The sequence below is a fragment of the Nelumbo lutea genome, chromosome 1 (genome assembly GCF_056320005.1).
Source record: "Nelumbo lutea isolate HS-2025 chromosome 1, American lotus-T2T, whole genome shotgun sequence".
Classification (NCBI taxonomy): Eukaryota; Viridiplantae; Streptophyta; class Magnoliopsida; order Proteales; family Nelumbonaceae; genus Nelumbo; species Nelumbo lutea.
In genome coordinates this window covers 192,517,347-192,536,673 of record NC_142684.1, presented here as the reverse complement: position 1 = coordinate 192,536,673, position 19,327 = coordinate 192,517,347, and the positions used below count along the sequence as shown (strand labels likewise).

Genomic DNA, 19,327 nt, shown 5'->3' with positions numbered 1-19,327 from the left:
TCTTGTATTTTGTATTATTTTTAATGTAGTACTGTACATATTTGTCCTTCCAAACTGAGCCTTAGGGATTGACCAAATCCAAATTTCCAATCACAAGTGACATGAACCTGAACTTAACTAATGGTGAAAATAAAGATGAACCCCTCAAATTATATAGGTTGTACATCCATATCTTTTTTTTTTCTTTGGTGAAAAATCCATATCAAGTGTTTTAACTATTTAAATATTAAAAGATTAAAAAAAAAGGTAGACTATATAGTTTGACAATATACCTGGCTGATACATTAGCCAAACAAGGGGTGGGGAAAGATCAACTATTTTGGGCACAATTGTAAGAAAAAGAAAGGTTCTCGAGGGGAGAGATAAGAGGATTTATCTATCATTGACTGCATTCTTCTATTGTATTTGCTTCTTAACTTTGATCCTTTGATAAAATTCATGGTTAATGATACCAAAATAAAAAATGATGAAACCTCCAACTGATTATAATAATTGCATCAGAAAACTAGTTTATAGATCAGTTCTGCCTCCCACACCAAAACAGAATCTGGATGGCAGTACACAAGATAAGGCGTTGGATCTGCCAGCCAGCCATTGGTTTGCAAATATAAGAAATTCATCAGGTGGAACAGGCAATTAAATAGTAGGATCAGGCCTCTCGCTTTGCTTCTCCCAGTTCTGCTCAGCCTCAGAATCATGTTGTTTGGTTGTATTAGAGGATCTGTTTTCCTTTTCTCAATCTGTCTACCTCTGCCTCAGCATCTTCTAACTGTTGCCTTAGGATGGAAACTCTCTGCTCAAGTTCTTCTGCTGTACCTCTTGTGATAGATGGCTGATAAGGTGTTATAAAGTTGCGTGAAAATTTGTTCAAAGCTTCTACACCACACACCTGGAAAGCACAAATTTGTCATAAAGGGATGAAAACCAAGAAGAAAGGATTTTCTGTAGGGTGTGGACACACTTCTTCTGGAAGCAATGGCAACTTGGTGATGTGGAAGTCATCGTACAGCATGTAAAACTGATCCAGATATTTTTGTTGCATCCTCATTCGAGCTTTTAGCAACTTGGATTCAACGGCTACACACACACATACCAAAAAAAATAAAAATAAAAAGGTTCATTAGCTCTATTTTGAATGTCAATCTCAAACCCATCTGTTGATTTGAATGAAGATGACAAAATTGCACCTTCTTCATTGAAAAGTACTTGATTAATGATGATATTGTGAGTGTCAATCTCAAACTTTGTAAGCTCCTGCACCAACCTTTCTGTTTCATAAAGAGAGAGGAATTCCGGAATGCAAACACAGACAAAAGTTGTCAAGTCCTGTTTATTGAACATTTATGGTCAGACCAAGAAGGTTTTTTTTTTTTTTCAAAAGCATCAAAGAGATAATAGTATTGGTTATCAAAAACAATATAAACAAAAAGGTAGAATGACAATTATTATGCAGGTTATGAGTGGTTCGCATGAAACCATTTTGGAGATTTTACAAATATTAACACCTTTTGAACAGCAATAGATTTACCATAGATGTAAAAGGGCTTTGATGATGATGATGATGAATGGCATAGTATGTCACCATATCTCTGAATTGAGGGAATTACATTGTATCACTCTAAAAGTACTTCAATATAGTTGTCAAAGTTAAACATCCATTAAGAAATTCAAAGTGATAATGCTCAATTTCAATGACACTTGCTCCATTGCAAACAATTTCAACCTCTCGCACATGAATTGTTCAACATGGAGTGCCATGCCCATGTCGGAAACTAAAGCTCCTATATATTAGAACCAATTAGTTTTTTTGTCACAATGAGAAGCAATAAAAGTAATGAGAGAATACTTCCAAATTGTTGGAAAATTGCAGATACTCAGCAAGCAAACTCTCTGATTTTAGCTTTTCAGAAGTATTCCCTGTTCTTAAAATGAAACCATATCATGTACTTGAAGGTCAATCATCATTGGAAGGAGGGGAAATGGATTACTGGAACTTACTGGATCCTTGAATTGCTTGTTCACTTTCTCAATCACATCTTTCATGCCCTCAAGCTTTCCTAGGACTGCATCCTCGCCAAAGTCATCAACACCAAAAATACGAGACATCTGTACAAAAAGTTGGTGACACTTCCAGACAGACTGGTACTGCACTGTATGAACTGAAGTAACACTTCAGTAGAAACTAAACAATTCTGCAGTAACTAGAGATCAACATTCAACAAAACTAGAATTATCCCAACAAGAGATTAACACCAGTTCCCAACATTCCTGGGCAGAGAAAACACACTTCCCAAGTTACTGCAATACCTCTTGGCATACCAACCTGCAGTGGAACACACCTCTGCAAATAAAAAATCACATGATCCACAGAACTTGCCATACTGAGAACTCTCACAAACTTCCACTGTACATTGGTTCACTTCAAATAATAGTTCCCTTGGTACCACAACTAAAGGGAATAGGAGAGAACAGGAAAAAGGAAGTCCTACCTCAGTCCAAAGTCGCTTCTTGAACCTAAAAATCAAATATATATATATATATATATGAGAAGAGAAAAGGATGGCTGGACTGAGATTGATCAGAGCTCCTGCTCTGATACCATATAGGGAATAGCAAGAGGTGACGAAATAGATGAGAAGAAAAGATCAAGAGAGAATAGCAAGAGGAGATGAAATAGACAGAATAGAATTTAGAATGGGATCAAGTCATGAAAATGGAAGGCCCAAAATGGGTCAACAAGCTACGGAATAAAACAGAAAAGAGGTAATTAACAAAGGAATGTTAGACAAAAGAGATAAGTTGATAGAAAGTAACTAAATATAGCAGAAGGGGCTTTTTGAAAAAGGTCCCAAATCATGAACTTCTGCAAATGGAAAAGGTGCAAGGTACAAGATATGCAGAAGGGGCTTTTTGTGCCTAAGGTGCAAGGTATGGCAGAGCAGAAGGGGCTTTTTAAAAGTGCAGGCACAAGATATGCGGAAGGGGCTTTTTGTGCCTAAGGTGCAAGGTAAGGCGCCCACCTTTTTGAAGCCAGATGCAATATTTAAAAATAAAAAATAAAACAATTGAAATTAAAAATGCAAGTTGAATTTAAAAAAAAAAACTATATGTTTTAAATCTGACTTAAATTAAAATACATGAACATAACATATAAAATATGTTCAAAGTGAAATTGTAGAAATAAAACCAAACATATGAAACATTTTCAAGCACTCAATAATTCAAACATGAAAACTTTCAATCTTTTCTCTTCCAATTGCATTACTTCAGGTAGCTAATGTGATGTTAAACACCTTGCATTCCTAATGTGCATGCTTGAGCCATGGCATTAGGCACACTAGGTGCACACCTTTTTGGGGCTACACACGCTCAAGTGGGGCACATACATTGAAATGTGCCTTACTTGTGCACCTAGGCACACCTTTTAAATAATTGAGACAGATCTCAAATTTACCAGATAGGCCACTTCATCTTAATATCTTATTCATCCCAGCATCCTGTGAGACTTCAGTGCCATACAAATTTAGATTGAAGACTAGGATTCCAAAATATACCAAGACCAACAAAAAGAAAAATCTAAAATTCACATTTCCCAATTAGCTACAATATTAGTTTGGAATTGTACTCTTGCAAGATTTAAAGAAATACCTGACTCAATATTCCACCAAACCTATTTTTCAACGACAACATTTTTGCAAGCCCCTTTTCTAATGTTGATGGGAATTGTAATAGACGTAATGTATGGCCAGTTGGAGCTGTATCAAACACGATAACAGAGTAATCCATTGTTTGCACTAATCTGTAAGAAATAAAATGGTATAGAGATTCTAAGATCAGTGTATGGACATGCCTACCAGTATAGAAAATTGCAAGCATAAATGTGATCGAGACAAGCAATCATATCATGGATCTAGAAATAATAAAGAAGCAAGGATGGATATAAACATCAAAAAAGTAACTAGGATGTCAGTATTTGAGCAAAAGAACTTATCTATTTTCTTTCAATTATTTTATACGTAACAAAATTTCATTAATACATGAACAGAAGTTATGTACAAGTTCAATGTCCCAGGGAGAGGTAGAACTAACTACCTCACCCCAATACAACTAATTACAAATTATTGCAATTGAGCCCAACACAACTGGTCCCTATTTAACCCTTGCTTAGCTAGAGAATCAGCCAGGCCATTTGCAACCCTTGGTACCCAATGAGTTCCTATCACCATGTCCCTTGTTAACCACTTTTCTTTTTTAACTTTTTTTGGTAAGAGAACTTATCTCAAAGCTGGAGTTAATCATGTAATAAAGCATTGAATCTCTTAGCTTGAGAATAATTAAAGTATTTTTAACCCCTCCTTTATCAGTAATATCAAGATCAAGAAAATCTATTAATAAATCATAAACAAAGAAAAACTAGGTCAAGCAGATCAGCCCGCCAAAACACAGGACACCCCAAAGTCTAGCACAAAATTCAGGCCTCCAAAACAACTCTTTTTGTCTATTCCTCTAGGTAACGAATCTGCTAGAGTTGGCTGATCTTTGGATCCATCTGAACGTGAGTTTTTTGTTGATATCTAGGATCTAGCCTCCCTAATGAACAGATGCAGAGATCAAAGGCCTGCTCCACCATCTAACATCCACCCAATCACCACTTTATAATCCTCCTCAGCCTCAACCCTAACTAGCATATTCATTATATAATACCTAATATTCAAACTAGTCTTGTTGTATATTACTTGTACCAAAATGTTATTCTGTGAACTTGCAATTTTTTTTTTTTTTTGAAAGGTGAAAAAGAGATTGTATTGAGCATAAATCCTAGGATTCAGGTTCAACTTCCCAAGACTTCACCAGCTAAGCTATCTAGCACCTTCATTATATAGACCTAATATTCAAGCTAGTCTTGTATACTACTTGTACCAAAAGGTTATTTTGTGAACTTGCATGTATAATTGTATATACCATACAATATAAAAGAAAACTCAATCCTTGTCTCTATTCTAGATGAAGACACAATAACTAGTCCAGAGAGTGAAAGGGTCAGGCCACCATCAAACATGGTAGACACTAATTACACCAAATTTATGATCCCCCCTTCCTTGTCAAAAAGATATAAAAGGTTCAAACTCTCAACAAAGATGCATATTAATTATTAAAGTTTCAGCTCTATTAGGGGTATTCAAATTCAGATGATAAACCGAAAACCTAACCAAACCAAACCGAATAAGCTAGTTCGGTTCAGTTAATTCGGGTGTTGGTTCAGTTTGATTTTTGTTTCTTTAAAAAATCAGTTTTCAGTTTGGTTGAGATTTTCAACCGAACCGGACCAAAAACCGAATTAGTGGTTGTATATAATTAAGTCTATTAAATATATAATATTCTATTTAAAACTTTACACTTATTAATTAATAATTGTTATCTTTTCCAATGGCCAATTTGCAATTCCCCATTGTGCTTTACAGCTTTAGGCCCATTCTACCTTTTAATTAATAATAATTAATTAATTGTCTAGAGACTCTAAACAACTAAAGTATTAAAACCTAGACTAATTATTAATTATTCATTAATTGTTTGTGAAGAATGAGTGTAGTTGTTTTAATAATTAGTCATTAAATTGTTCATGAAATGAATATAAGTGTAGTTGTATTAATTGTTCATTAAGACCTAGACTAATTATTTAAACCTATACTAAAGACTAATAATTATTTGTTCATTAATTATTAAAACTGAACTAAAAACCGAACCAAACCAAACTGAATTCAGTTAGGATTGGTTCGGTTCTAGACTCTAGTTTGGTTCAGTCCGGTTGGGAGAGATGGTCAAATTGAATAGTCCTCGATTAGGTCAGTAGTTCTAACCGAACTGACCGAATGTACACCCAAAGCTCTATGAATGTAAGTCTGGTTTCTACTACACCCATATCTATTTTATATAGAGAAAAGGAGGAGGCTAAGAATCCTCTTATCTCGATGCTCACATGGATATCCTCCTCTCATTCCTCACATGTGGTTATTTATTTTTAGATCCAATTATTAAAATATAAGAACTTACAAAAAAAAAAAAAAAAAATTCTCTTAGATCTTTTATTTTTAGATTCAATCCCCCCCCCCCAAAAAAAAAACCCTCATATCCTCTTCGATCTCACTAAACCCCCTTTTGATGTTCTCTAATAAAGCAGGGGTATAAACATGAACCTTGGTGTGGATCCAATGTGATGTCAAAACCCAAATTTGCCAACCTAAACCTAACCAAATTTCTATTCAGCCCCATGCATTGCAAGGGTTTACTTGCTAATATAGAATTATAGATGAAGAAGGGCCTAGTAACCTCAAACCCAAAAAAAAAAAAAAAAAAAGAAAGAAGAAAAGAAAGAAAGAAAGAAAGAAATACTAAGCACAGCATTTGAAGAACATTATTTCAGTCCTAAATCCACTCAATGTAAATGAATCTATAAATAAAACCATATATTTTTTCTCAAAAAAACAATAATCCCCCTGGCCCCCTCCACCAGAAGAAAAAAGAGTAAAAGAAAAATATTACCCTGCATTTGTCCCATCAATTAAAACTATGTTGTTTCCAATATCATTCACTATTCTCCCTCCAAACCCTTTAACTCAAAACCTTAAGGATATCAAGTCAGTGCTAAACTTTTATGTGAATCAACTTTAATTGGAAACTCATTTGTCTTGTAAATCTACGTTAATTGAAAACTCATTTGTCTCTACCATCTTTGTTTTCCTGGAATCATCTCCACTAATTGTTCTTACCCTAGTTACTCATCCATCCTGTGCAATTGTTAGGGCAATAAAGATCAAAATGAAATGTTTTCCAGTTCTCACTATAATTTTCAGACAGTTTCCTAATTAACAAAATTGCATCAAATAAAGAGTACAAGTAAACAAATTTGGAAAATAAAAAGAAAGAAGAGCTTACTTAAGCATCTCAGCAAAGCTCATAGCCTCATCAATACCAGGAATTGCATTTGCTAACTCAGAAATAAAGCTATCCATCTCTTCCATATTGGTCAAGTCCTCGTTCTCTACATTGGGATCCACCTCCTGCCAAAAATCATCAAAAATTTGCTTCGATACAATATTGATATAAAGGCTTCAAAACACTCAAGAGGTGAACTTGCCAGCATTCCATCATGAACGGTATGCAGGTAAGTTACAGTGGAGGAGAAGCATAGAAACATTCAACTCTTTTTCCAATAAAAGAGATGGACAAATAGACATGACTTCTCTGACATTTTGAAGAAATATAGATTCGCTCCTATTTGTTAATAAAAAAGGAAATTATTGAAAAATAAGATACGAAATGAGCATCAACAGAATTCGTCAAACCGTCAAAGCACGAATTTGTTATCAAGTACACAAAATCCAACCAATGCCACAACTTGGAGAACATAGCAAACCACGGAAATCAAACAAATTAAATTAAAAAAAAAAAAAAAAAAGTAAACACGAAACGGAAATTCCTAATTCATCGAAAACCAAATCTTGAACAAAATCAAGAGATTGCCTTCTAGTAATAAAGAAGACAAAAGTACAAGTGAAACGGATCGAATTCAGAAAAGCGACTCTTTAACTTGAAGAGATACCATGGCGTATAGATTGGTGAATCCATTGACCAAAGTGGGCATTTTGGTGAATCGCTGCTGAAATGCATCGCTTAGATTATGAGCCGGATCGGTTGATATGATCAAAACAGAGGATCGAACCCTAGAAAGAAGAATCGACAAGACCGAACTGCAAGTTGTCTTGCCTACACCGCCTTTCCCCCCAACGAAAACCCATTTAAGACTTTCTTGATCCAATATGTTCTGCACCGTTCCTTCTGGTATTCCTTGATCCGTCGCCATTGCCAGAAAATTCCGTCTCCCTCTCTGTCTTTTCTCTTGCTCTCCCTAACCCTCCTCTGTGTGCTCTTCCTTTGGTTCTTAAATTTATTCTAAAAACAGCAAGACCCAGACGAAATCGAACAATTTACTAGACTAATTCGAGAAAATAGACAATTCTAGTTAAGTTTCGAGAAAGAAAATAGAAAGAATAGCCCACGGTAGTAGTAGCCAGAGTAGATGTAGCAGCCGAGGATGATTTGTTTCCAAGGTTACAGCGGCAAACCATCTGGTTTCCGTGGTAACGCGCACAGGTGGGGCGTGGGATATTCGGGTTATGGACAGATGCTTAGGAGCTTGTGTTTGAGTTTGAGCGAATTAGGATATGCTCCTAACAAGGCGCGCCTCACAGACACATCTCACACCCTATTGAAAATATTTCCGTATGAGTAATAAATACAACAATAGGAGATATTCCCGATGTAAAGCATGACGTGCTGTTGGCAAGTGTTGATAAACCCGAGTGGAATTTTTGTTCCTGAAGCCTTTTTAAGATTTCTACCATTGCTGAGACCTTCCCTAATTATAATCACTTTCTTAAATTTTTTTAATACAGTTGTAAATAGATCCATTCTCTTATAATTTTCCAACTCTAATAAAATGCATAAAAATGTCTAAAATATACATATAATTATTTAAAAAGCAATACAAACTTTATAAGTAAATAAATAGAGAATTTAAAGTTGCAACTTGACCTTTGAGATTGATATAGACAGATTTAGAAAATAATTCAATTTCAGGAAGGAGATTGAAAGGTTTGGGCCAGTGATTCATATGAGGAGAAAATTTAAAAGTAACTGTATAAGTATATTTTAAACATTTTCGTGTCTTTTTAGAAGATTCTAACAAAAGGAGTGTACTTCCACTTCCAACTGTGCCCAAAAGATTATGAGAGGTTTTAACAATTAATCCATAAAAAATTGTGCGGGAAGGTTTTAGCAATTTAATCCAACCCCATTAATATTCTTCTTTAAAAAACCATTAATATTCAGACCCAAAAGAATATTTTTTAGGAAAATATCGAAATGAATATTATGCATCAGAATCAGATTTGATTCATATATTATGTATAGTTACTAAATTAAATAAAAAATGAATAAATATTGCATTTTATTAAGAAAACAAAATAAAAATGACTTATTGGGTGTTTGACATCGAAGCATTTTTCAAATGATTCATTTTTGTTGATGTGGCATTGATACTACATCATGAGGAATTTTTGAAAATCAATTGTTTTGCCTGTTTATTTGAAAAACGCTGCAACAACATTTTATCCTCAAGAATTAGGATTCATCTTTTCAGGGGAAACATCATTTTGACGTTTCTACTTTCTAGAATCGCATCTTGATTCAACATCAACCAATCTGACATGGCTAAAGCTCTCTAACTTGCCATGTCAAATAAAGAACAACTAGCGGATTGCTACGTTAAAAAAGACAATAGTTTTTTAATAATAAACTTGCAATTATAAGTACTTAAGTCTTGAAACTCATATACAGACTTATAAGAGATCATCATGTGTTGGATTTTTAAATATTGTTTCGGCAAAGCATCTCATATAAAAGAACGCGATCATACAGTGATAGTTCTAAGTTCTACTTCATAGTTGTCCATTGTTTCACATCGAGAACTCCCAATTGATTCGGACGGTAGGACTGTTCAGCCCAGGAACTGTCCAAGCAACCGGTTCGGTTTTACCCCAAACCTAGTCCCTAGCCAAAAATCGTTGAATTAGTCAACAACTCGTTGACTCGAGTAGTTGAACTGTTGACCCATTTAACGGTCTTTTGCCATTTTTTATGTTTAATTATCTTTTTTTTAGTTTTTGTTGTTAGAACAGGCCATCCATTCGAACCAAATGGTTGAACCGTCGACCTGGAAACCAGTGGCCAGAATGGTTTTGTTTCTAGGTTGTTTTTTCTAGATGTCAATAATTAGATGAAACAATTTTGTAGTCATAGTCATGGGAAGGGTGGACATTTCAAGGGATTTAAAAACCATGAATGATAAATCCAAAGTGACCTTAAACATAGAAAAAATTTGGTGATAAACCCACCAAACTAGAAAAACCAAGGAAAAAATAGAAAATTGAGTCCAAAATTCCACTTTGAGATGGAGCTAAATATGCATGCAATCAAAGAAAGAGGCAAAGCAAATCGTCTTGTAAGAAAAAAAAAAACATTGCACAAGAATAAACAAAAGGGAAGAAATAAAATGGTGGTAAACCCTAGACCATTACGGAGAATCTTAAAGAAGAAAACCAAACACACACACAAAAAAAAAGCAGAAAATGAAAAAAAGGAGCATACCGCATACGCTCGAATAAAGCCCACAATAGAAGAAACCTTTGAATAGTGAAAATCCAAAAGCATAAAAACCATGGTTTTTTAGTCGTCGTTAACTCGGACGGACGGACATTTCGGCCCGAGAACCATCCAGACAACCAATTCTGTTTTACCCCAATCCGGTCCCTAGCCAAAAGTCGTTGAATCGATCAACACCCATTAACCCTGGCGGTCAAACTATCGACCCATTGGCCCATTCAATGTTTTTTTGCCATTTTTTTATTTTTTTAATTGGGAAACGTCCAGGCAATCGGTTCTGTTTTATCCCAATCCCGGTCCTTGGCAAAAAACCATTGAATCAGTCAATGACCCATTAACTCGGGCAATCGAACCGTTGACCCGTTGACCCATTCAATGGGTTTTGGTCATTTTTTTATTTTTTTTAATTGTTGTTGTCAGAATAGGTCATCCATTCAAACTGGACGGTCAAACCATCAACCAAAAAACCGGTGGCCAGAACAGTTCTGAATCGGTCAACAATCCATTGACCCAGGCAATCGAACAGTTGACCCGTTGACCCGTTTAATGGGTTTGGGTCATTTTTTTTTTAATTGTTGTCAGAATAGGTTGTCCATTCAAATCATACGGTCGAACCATCAACCCGAAAACCGGTGGCTAGAACAACTCCGTTCTTGGGTTGTATGAGTCACATGCTCGAATGACATAACACGTATGATACTACTTAATGGACCTCACACACTCAATTTTTTGTCTGTAATTTTTGTTACTATAATGGGTTGTTCATTCAAACTGGACGATTGAACCATTGACCAAAAAACCGATGGCCATAATGGTTCTATAATTTTTTACTTGTAATTTTTATTGTCAAAATGGATTGTTCATTCGAACCAAACGGTTGAACTGTCGATTGTTAGAACGGGCCATCCGTTAGAATCACCAAACCTTATTTTTCAATGAAGAATATATATATACATATATATATACATATGTGTGTGTGTGTGTAAGATCTGGTGCATCACACATACATTAATTCCTTAATTCCTCTTTTTTACTTCTTCCGCCTATTGCCATCATTGCCTTCTATCCATTCGCCACTCTTACTCCCTTCTTCCAACTATTGCCATTGCTGCTTTGAGAATACTTACATCCAGCCATTGTTGTCGTTTGAAGCCTTGTGTTTGTTCTTTTCAAAACCAATTTGAGTTTCTTTCCTTTACCATCAACCTTCAGTTAGAGGTGTAAACTGGGTCGTGCCATTTGTGTCCTGGCATGATCCGGTCTAGTCCAATAGTTTACAAGTCATGTCGCAACACAACACGATTGTATGGGTCATGTTGGGTTTGATGTTTTAGGTCCATGGGTCGGGCCAATACGACATGCACTATCTTACCGTACTGTCCATGGCCCATAAGCTAGCACAGTCCAACCCGTAGGCTCACCCAAAGAACTAGCCGTTGGAGTCCCCCCCCCCCCCCCAACGACTAATTTCAAGTTTTTGGGGTTTTTTTTATAGAAATACCCCTAACAACTATATGAGAGGGTATTTATGTATTTTGGCTTTGGGAGGAGATAAAATGACAACAATGCCCCCCAAAACTATATAACAACTAGTTTATGGGTATTTAAGTAAAGTGATAAATGACTTTATAATGACCAAAATACCCCTCCTAACAACTAAAAGACAACTAGTTTTTAAGGTATTTTGGGAAAATAAATTATTTTCAGTTCCTATAAATAGTCTTATCCTCCACCATTCTCATACTATCTTATACTCTCTCAAATCTCAATCTCTCATACATCATACTCTCACATATACTCTCATAATCTCTCTACTCTCCAATTTTCAACTTGATTCAAGTGTTAACAAGAAAAATGCTTGATCAAGTGTCTCAAGTTACCAATTTAGGAGACTTGGAGGCTTCAAGTAGCAAACCTGGTAAGTGCAATTAAATTAATTTTTGTTTTTATTTATAATTAAAAAAATGGTTGGTTCCTCCTATCGCTCTTGAGATCAATTCGCTAACGTGATCAATGTCAATGATGTCGATGTTCAGTCGCAATATGATAGTTTTAGCATTGATATGGATGTTGCTAATATTACAGACGTTCCTACCCCTAGTTCCACTACTAGAGGTAGGGGAAAGAAAAATGAGAACATTAGGTTGATTAGCCCGGTTTAGACAATATTTAAAATAAAGAAGGTTAAGGGGAAAGAAAAATGAGAACATTAGGTTAATAGTAGTTTTGGTACTAGCCACTTGGACAGGCGTTTGAGATGCCATATGATGAAAAAAGAAGAAAAAAGGAAAGAAACATCACAAGCACAAATAGGAAGTGAGCTTTTTAGTACTTTTAAATATTCCCAAGAAAAAATGAGGCAAGATTTAGTAAAATATATTGTGCATGTTGAACATCCATTTTTATTAGTTGAAGATACTAAACTTGAAAAATTTTTACGTAGATCTATAAATTTACAACTTAAAAAAGTTTCTAGAAACTTTATTAGAATAGTTGCTTTAAAATTTTTTTATTCATATAGACAAAATTTAATTTCTATGTTATCAAATCTTAATTCTAAAATTGCAATTACTTTTGATATTTGGACATTTAGATTTAATGTAAGTTATATTGTGTTACTGGTCATTTTATTGATGAAAAATGGTTTTACATAAAAGAATTTTAAGTTTTACTAATTATTGTTGTAAGTATTTTAAATATTTTACATATTTATGAATTGAAAATAAACATTTTTCTATTAGTTTTGGTAATGCTAATAATAATGATTCAACAATAAATATTTTAAAATCTCAATTAAAACCACGTTTAGATGGTAAATTATTTCATATTAGATGTGGATATTACATTTTAAATTTATGTATTTAAGATGCTTTAAATATTATTTCTTATTGTATTTCTAAAATTAAAAAGTGTATAATATATATTAAAAGTTCTAGAGCAAGAAAACAAGAATTTAAATATTTATGTAAAAATTATGGTTTAAAATATGAACATTCTGTATTAGATGTTCAACATAGATGGAATTGTACCTATTCTATGTTAGAAAGTTTTATTGCTTACAAACAAATTCTTACTAATTTTTATAATGCAAAGTGCCACATGATATGATACTTGATGAAAAGACTAGGAAATGACAATTTATATAAAAGATTTTTTACAAAATTTTTATGATGCAACTACTGAATTTTTTGGTGTTTATTACTCAACTAGTTGTCTTTTAGTTAATCAATTATTTATTATTAGTGAATGTTTTGCAAAATATAGGAAAATCCATAATTACAAAGTATTATTGAAATAATGAAAAATAAATTTCAAAAATATTGGGAGAAAATTTCTCCCCTTTATTGATTAGCTACAATAGTAGATCCTAGGATTATAAAAGGTGTCTTAGAAGTTTTACTTGAATCATATTGTGAAAATATTGAAATTGAAAATAAAAATGAAAAAAATTAGTAGTTTATTATTTGAAATGTATAATTTATATGAATTTCAAGTGCTAGGGCATAGGAAATCTTGTATAGATGCAAGTTCCACTTTTGAAATAGTTAGTTCCAGTAATGAAAAAAAGATAAGATTTGGTCTCTAGTAAGTAAGAGGCAGAAATCTACTACTACTTCATCAACAAGTTCATTTACTAAACCTAATTTTTATTTTACAAACAAGTTTTTCTACTTTAGTTGATTCCTGTGACTCGAAGGAATGGGATAATTTTGATATTTTAGCCTGGTGGAGAGGACATGAAAAAAACTATTTAGTCTTTGCCACCATGGCACATGATCTACTAACCCCTTCAATGCTTACAATTCCATTGAAGTCTTGTTTTAGTGCATGTATTAGGGTATTGAACGACAAAAGAAGTTGCATGAATGATGAAAGTCTGGAAATGTGTATTTGTTTTAAAGATTGGTTAGATGTTGAGGATAGGTTACAAGAGAAATGAGGGCATGACATTATGCCTGATGTTTCATCTAAAGCAGATGATGAAAATCAAGGAGACAATTAGATGAAGATGCAGGTGGATGTAGAACTTTAAGAAAAATGATAGTCAATATTTTTTTTGTATATTCAATATTTCAATTATTGCAATTTTGTTTGCAATTTTTAAAATTATTGTAATTTTTTTTCAATTTATTTAAATTAGTTGTTATTTTTCAACAATGTAATTTTTTATTTTCAATTTATAATTGTAGTATATTTTTTATATTTTATTCCATTTTCTATATTTAATTCATCCATTGACCATTGTATTGTTCAAATTCAAGAAATAAAATTCCTATTTTTTTTCAATTTGTTGTCCATTTTGTATTTTGTTAAGTATTTAAAAATTCTTATTTTCATTTCTTTGTAAGATTTTTTATTTTTCTAATTTGTTCCAAAAGCTCAAAGGAATTAAGGAAAGTGAAGTATTTCAGTTTTAGTGCTTACTTAGCAAAAGAAAAAAAAAATCAAAATGTCAAAAAAATAACAGTTTGGCCCGATTTGGCCTAGGCCCAAGGTTGGACCCGTAACCTAGATGAGCCAAGCCCACAGCACGGCCTACAGCCTGCTCAGCCCAGACTCGCGACTCGGCATGGGCTCGCACGGGCTCGAGTCATGGGTGATGCTTGGCCGATCCCTGAAGTATCCCAAGGAGGATGTTAAATAGTGTATGCTCTTAGCTTCAATAAGTTTGATGTACATTATGACATTTATTGTAAATGAATGAAGTACATATTTGATTCATGTTATACTGGTGTGTTTCTGTGTAATACCCTTAAATTGGACACTTATGAGACTCGTGTCAGTTTAGAATTTTCACAACCATTAGATAGATCTAAGGAGATTTATTCTGCCGAGGTTAACGTTGATGTACCGCCGATTTGGTTGGGGTGGCTTGTCTCAGCTACCAGGGTGAGACCTGAGGTACATGCAGTGTGGGTTTTCTTAAAACCCTAAACCGGACCAAATTCCAGTATTGTCCTAGACCTTGGAGATAGATGGACAAAACTGGAATGTTACACCTGACCCCTAGACTCAATTATGGTACTGCACTAGGTGTTGGATTGGGTTGTCTTTGATATGCCAATCAGTGAGATCCTTAGAGGGGGTCAAAACTTGGTTATGTTGGGGCAGTTTGAGAATTCATTTGAGTGGGTGATCATAGTGACAAGATCATCGCCTTTGCCGGTCAAAGTGAATGATTGGGGAATGCACTCTCTCTGATGGAAACCTAAACTGTTGGCAGTTGATTTCAAACTTGTTGAAATTTGTTTTGCAAAATATATTTATATAGAGATATACATATATATTACAGTTTCACAAAATGTTTTCAAAAGGTTTTAATTCCCAGGACCCATGTGAGTAGAGAGTGCAGCACTGTACCTTGCAACCGAGGGGAATGCCCTCTCTTGTCGGATAGTGTATGATCATTAAGGGTTGAGAAGTTAAGTGTAAGACCATTTAGGGATAACAAACCTGATGGGCTAATCTCACATTTACCCACAATCCTTGGGCCTTCATAAGATGATTGGACCCAATGACCATTTAGTGTAAATGTTGGGCCCATTAAGAGCCCATACTGATGGACTCAGGGGTTCACTGTATTCAACAGTGAATTCGGCCAAGCCTTATAACAGAGGCTAGGTTGAACCCATGTGGCTTATGCCGAGATCAATGATAGGGTCCCATGCCATACAAAGAGAGCCAAGCTTGCTAGCATTAGAAGGAAGTGAGACTAAAAGCTTAATGAGCCTAAAGCCCATTTCGAACTTAGTTAATTGGATTAATTAAATAGGGGGCGAATCTGAGTATGGATCAACAGATAAGGATAAGAAGATAACTCTTATCCACTTAAAGAGTCCATATCCAAATAAAGATTTGGATTAGGAAACTTATAATTGGATTAGGAGAAACTGATCCTGATCTGCAGATAAGATAATGGATAAGCCTTATCACTTAAAGAGTCTAGATCCAAATAAAGGTTTGGATCAAGAAACTCCTAATTAGATTAGGAGATTAACTCTTTAAGGCCTTATCTCTCTCTACTCTTGCCGCCCTACCCTGTTTGATCTCCACCTCTTGGAGTGATCAAGATTGGATCTTGATATTGTTTCTTGGTGAAAGAAACAACCTTGAAGTTGTGCTCACTACCCTATTCGATTCTTGCTGAAGAATCTAAGGTTTTGCTGAAGAACCACTTGCTGATCCTATCTCACCTTAAGCTGTGTCATCTTCAATGGAAGAAGGATTTAGTATTCTCTTTGGGCATGAACACTTACGTTGGGAGGAGCCTTTTGTGTGGATTCTGTATCAGGTATTCCTCTCCCTAATCTTGGTTTCAGACTTGGTCTAGTTTATTTCAAGAATGAACCTTGAAAAATGCAGTTTTTCTAAATCATGGAATACGATTCCCGGATGGGAGAAGAAATATTTGAAACTTCGCCCAACCACCCTGCAATGTTTGGTCATCCATATAATAAATCTCCCATCCCTTCAGAGGAAAGTACAGCCCGATTCAACTTGCAATTTGCATATATAGGCCATACGCGGGTCGTGTTGTGCTGAGCATTTACGCCTCTACCTGCAACATTCGAATACCATTTACAATGAGATTAACCTTACTTTTTTTTTTATTTATTTTATTTAATGAAATAAATCTATTTTCTTACAATGGTAGGGTTCAAACAGCAAGAATGAAAGTTACTTTTCGTTAGGAATCCAAAAATTGGCGGAACATTTATTACCAGGAATTACAGTTATATTCATAGTTAAATGACCTTTAACAGAGGTATTTCTTATCGTTTTAAACGGTTTCTGTCTATCAATGATTTACCACTATAATATTTGATTGTGAATTAAATGGCTATTAAAAGAGGTATTTATAATCTCTTTGTTACTTTAAATGACTATTAACAACCAATTGAGGTTAAGCAAAGTATAGAATGTTAAATCGCTTTGTATAATGGATTGTTGGTGTAAAATCTGAATGTAAGGGTGTCCTACCTGCATATATGTGCTTGTGTTGCATGGGATAATTATAATAATAAAAAGGGTAAATTACAAAGACCCCCTGTATTATGGGGTTTGTGACAAAGACCCCTTGTATTTTGTTTTGCGACAAAGACTCTCCTGTATTATGACCATGAGACAAAGGCCCCCCTCGACTGTTAAGCGAGATAATAGAATGCATTAAATTATTAAAATATTCCATTAAACTTTTTCTATTTTCTTTTTTTTTTTTGCCCTTTTTCTCCTAAAACGTATTTAACTCATTGTTTTCCCTTTCTTCTCTTCTTTTCCCCTCCCTCACCATCTTCTCTCATTCTTTCTCCCTCCAACCACCATGGGTTTTACTTCTTGAGGAGGTTCTCCTCCGGCAGCAGCAAGGCAGAGCTCCTCTACCTTGGCCCAGAACCTGGAACGCCCAGAATTTGATGTTATCATGAGAGAGAATGTTTGAAATAGTTTCATTACTTTGTGGTTATGATTATAGTCACATTTGTAAAGTTACTCTAGAAATGATTTCATAGTTTAGAAATAGTTTGACTTTATTTGTGGTTTTGCCTTGAAATAGTTTCATTACTCTAGAGACGATTTCATAGTCTCTTTCGTACACCAAATTGTTGAGACCTTTTGCACCAAATCGTCCCTGACCACTTCCCCATTATCAGTTTCGTGGAGAGCTTCTGGGTGGTGGAATTTCACAGAGGTTCTCCTCCAGCAGCAGGGCACTTCTAGAACGCCCAAAACTTATCATGTTGCAATTTCACGGTGGCGGAAGTTGCCTATCCGACTGCATTTGAAGACAGGTTGAAAGTTTTGAACTGGTTAGGGAAGCAGGCAAATGGAGAGAGAGAGAGAGAGAGATCAGGATCTGAAGAAAGTAGTATTAGAAGGTCGGGGAAGATGAACGGTGTTTTTTTTCTTGTTATTACAAGGGTAGTATAGGGATTAAAAATATTATAATGGCATTTTTGAATGGAAAGTTAACGGAAGGGGGTCTTTGTCTCAGAGTCATAGTATAGGGGAGTCTTTGTCGCAAAACAAAGTACAAGGGGGTCTTTTTCATAGACCTCATAATACGGGAGGGTCTTTGTAATTTACCTTAATAAAAAATGCAGCACTATTTCATGAAATGGTTGAAAAATGTTTTTTGAACATTATGCGTTTTTCCAAAAAACACATCACTTTTGTGAAACGCTTAGGTGCCAAACGCTATCTTAAATTAAACTACCTTCCACAGTTCTACCGTAAACTATAATATGTCAATTTTACGATGCCGTATGATTAGTTATAAGTTTTTCTGGTATATAATAATCAAATCTCCTCATGATATTTTGACTTGTGTTTTTTTTGTGCTAGGGTCTCATGTGTTATTAAAGTTGGTACTTGCCTTGTTTTTTGGTGTAAGTCATAAAAGTTAGGGGTAGTATCAAGTTAATATTTACACATTCAAACATGTCACTGTACCTAAATTTTCAAAAAATGTTAAATTAACCTTTATCGTTAATTAACCTTCAATTAATCTGATCACATAATAACATATACAACTTAAAATTTTTGAAAATGTCAAAACTATCTTTTAAAAAAAAGACATTGATCATACCTTAAAATAAGCTGTAGCAATGCAACAACTTCGGGCTCATCTGCCCAAACCCCAGACACTACCATGTGACATTCCATGGAATTTGTTTCGCGAATCCCAGCCGAATACGTCCGAAGAGACTATTGCATGAGAGATTCAAGTAATATGTTGTTTCTAACGAAATCTGGTGGCAACAATCCGTTAATCAAATTGGAAATTTGGAACATCACCCGAAAAGTAATTGTTGCTCAACTAAGCGTCGTGAGATTTGGTAGCGCAGTCAGGCTCTGAGGAATCTTTCCCGCTAAGGCATTCTCGGAGAAGTTCAGGAATTCAAGACTCTTCAGTCCTCCGATTGATTCTAGCACCAGAGATCGGAGTTTAAATATTTAAGCTTCAAAATTTAGCACTTTTTCAAAGTTTGAATACTGCAAAGACACATTTAGAAGTTTGAGTACTAACTTAACACTATCCTCAAAGTTCAAGTATTAAAGTAGATTTTTTCTTACAAATTAATTCAATATATATTATCAACTTATACCT

The 19,327-nt window shown here is 34.6% G+C and overlaps 1 protein-coding gene across 1 annotated transcript; it reads right to left on the bottom strand.

Moving 5' to 3' along the window:
• Positions 1-464: 464 nt before the first annotated feature.
• On the bottom strand, positions 465-8,358 carry LOC148880081 (ATPase GET3A-like). The gene is made up of 7 exons (XM_088961901.1): positions 7,601-8,358; positions 6,934-7,058; positions 3,649-3,799; positions 1,999-2,106; positions 1,188-1,326; positions 962-1,077; positions 465-889 (listed from the first exon to the last, which is right to left on the bottom strand). The coding sequence occupies exons 1-7, from the start codon at positions 7,859-7,861 to the stop codon at positions 713-715; spliced, it is 1,077 nt and encodes a 358-aa protein (XP_088818027.1). The 5' UTR covers positions 7,862-8,358; the 3' UTR covers positions 465-712.
• Between the last annotated feature and the right edge of the window lie 10,969 nt (positions 8,359-19,327).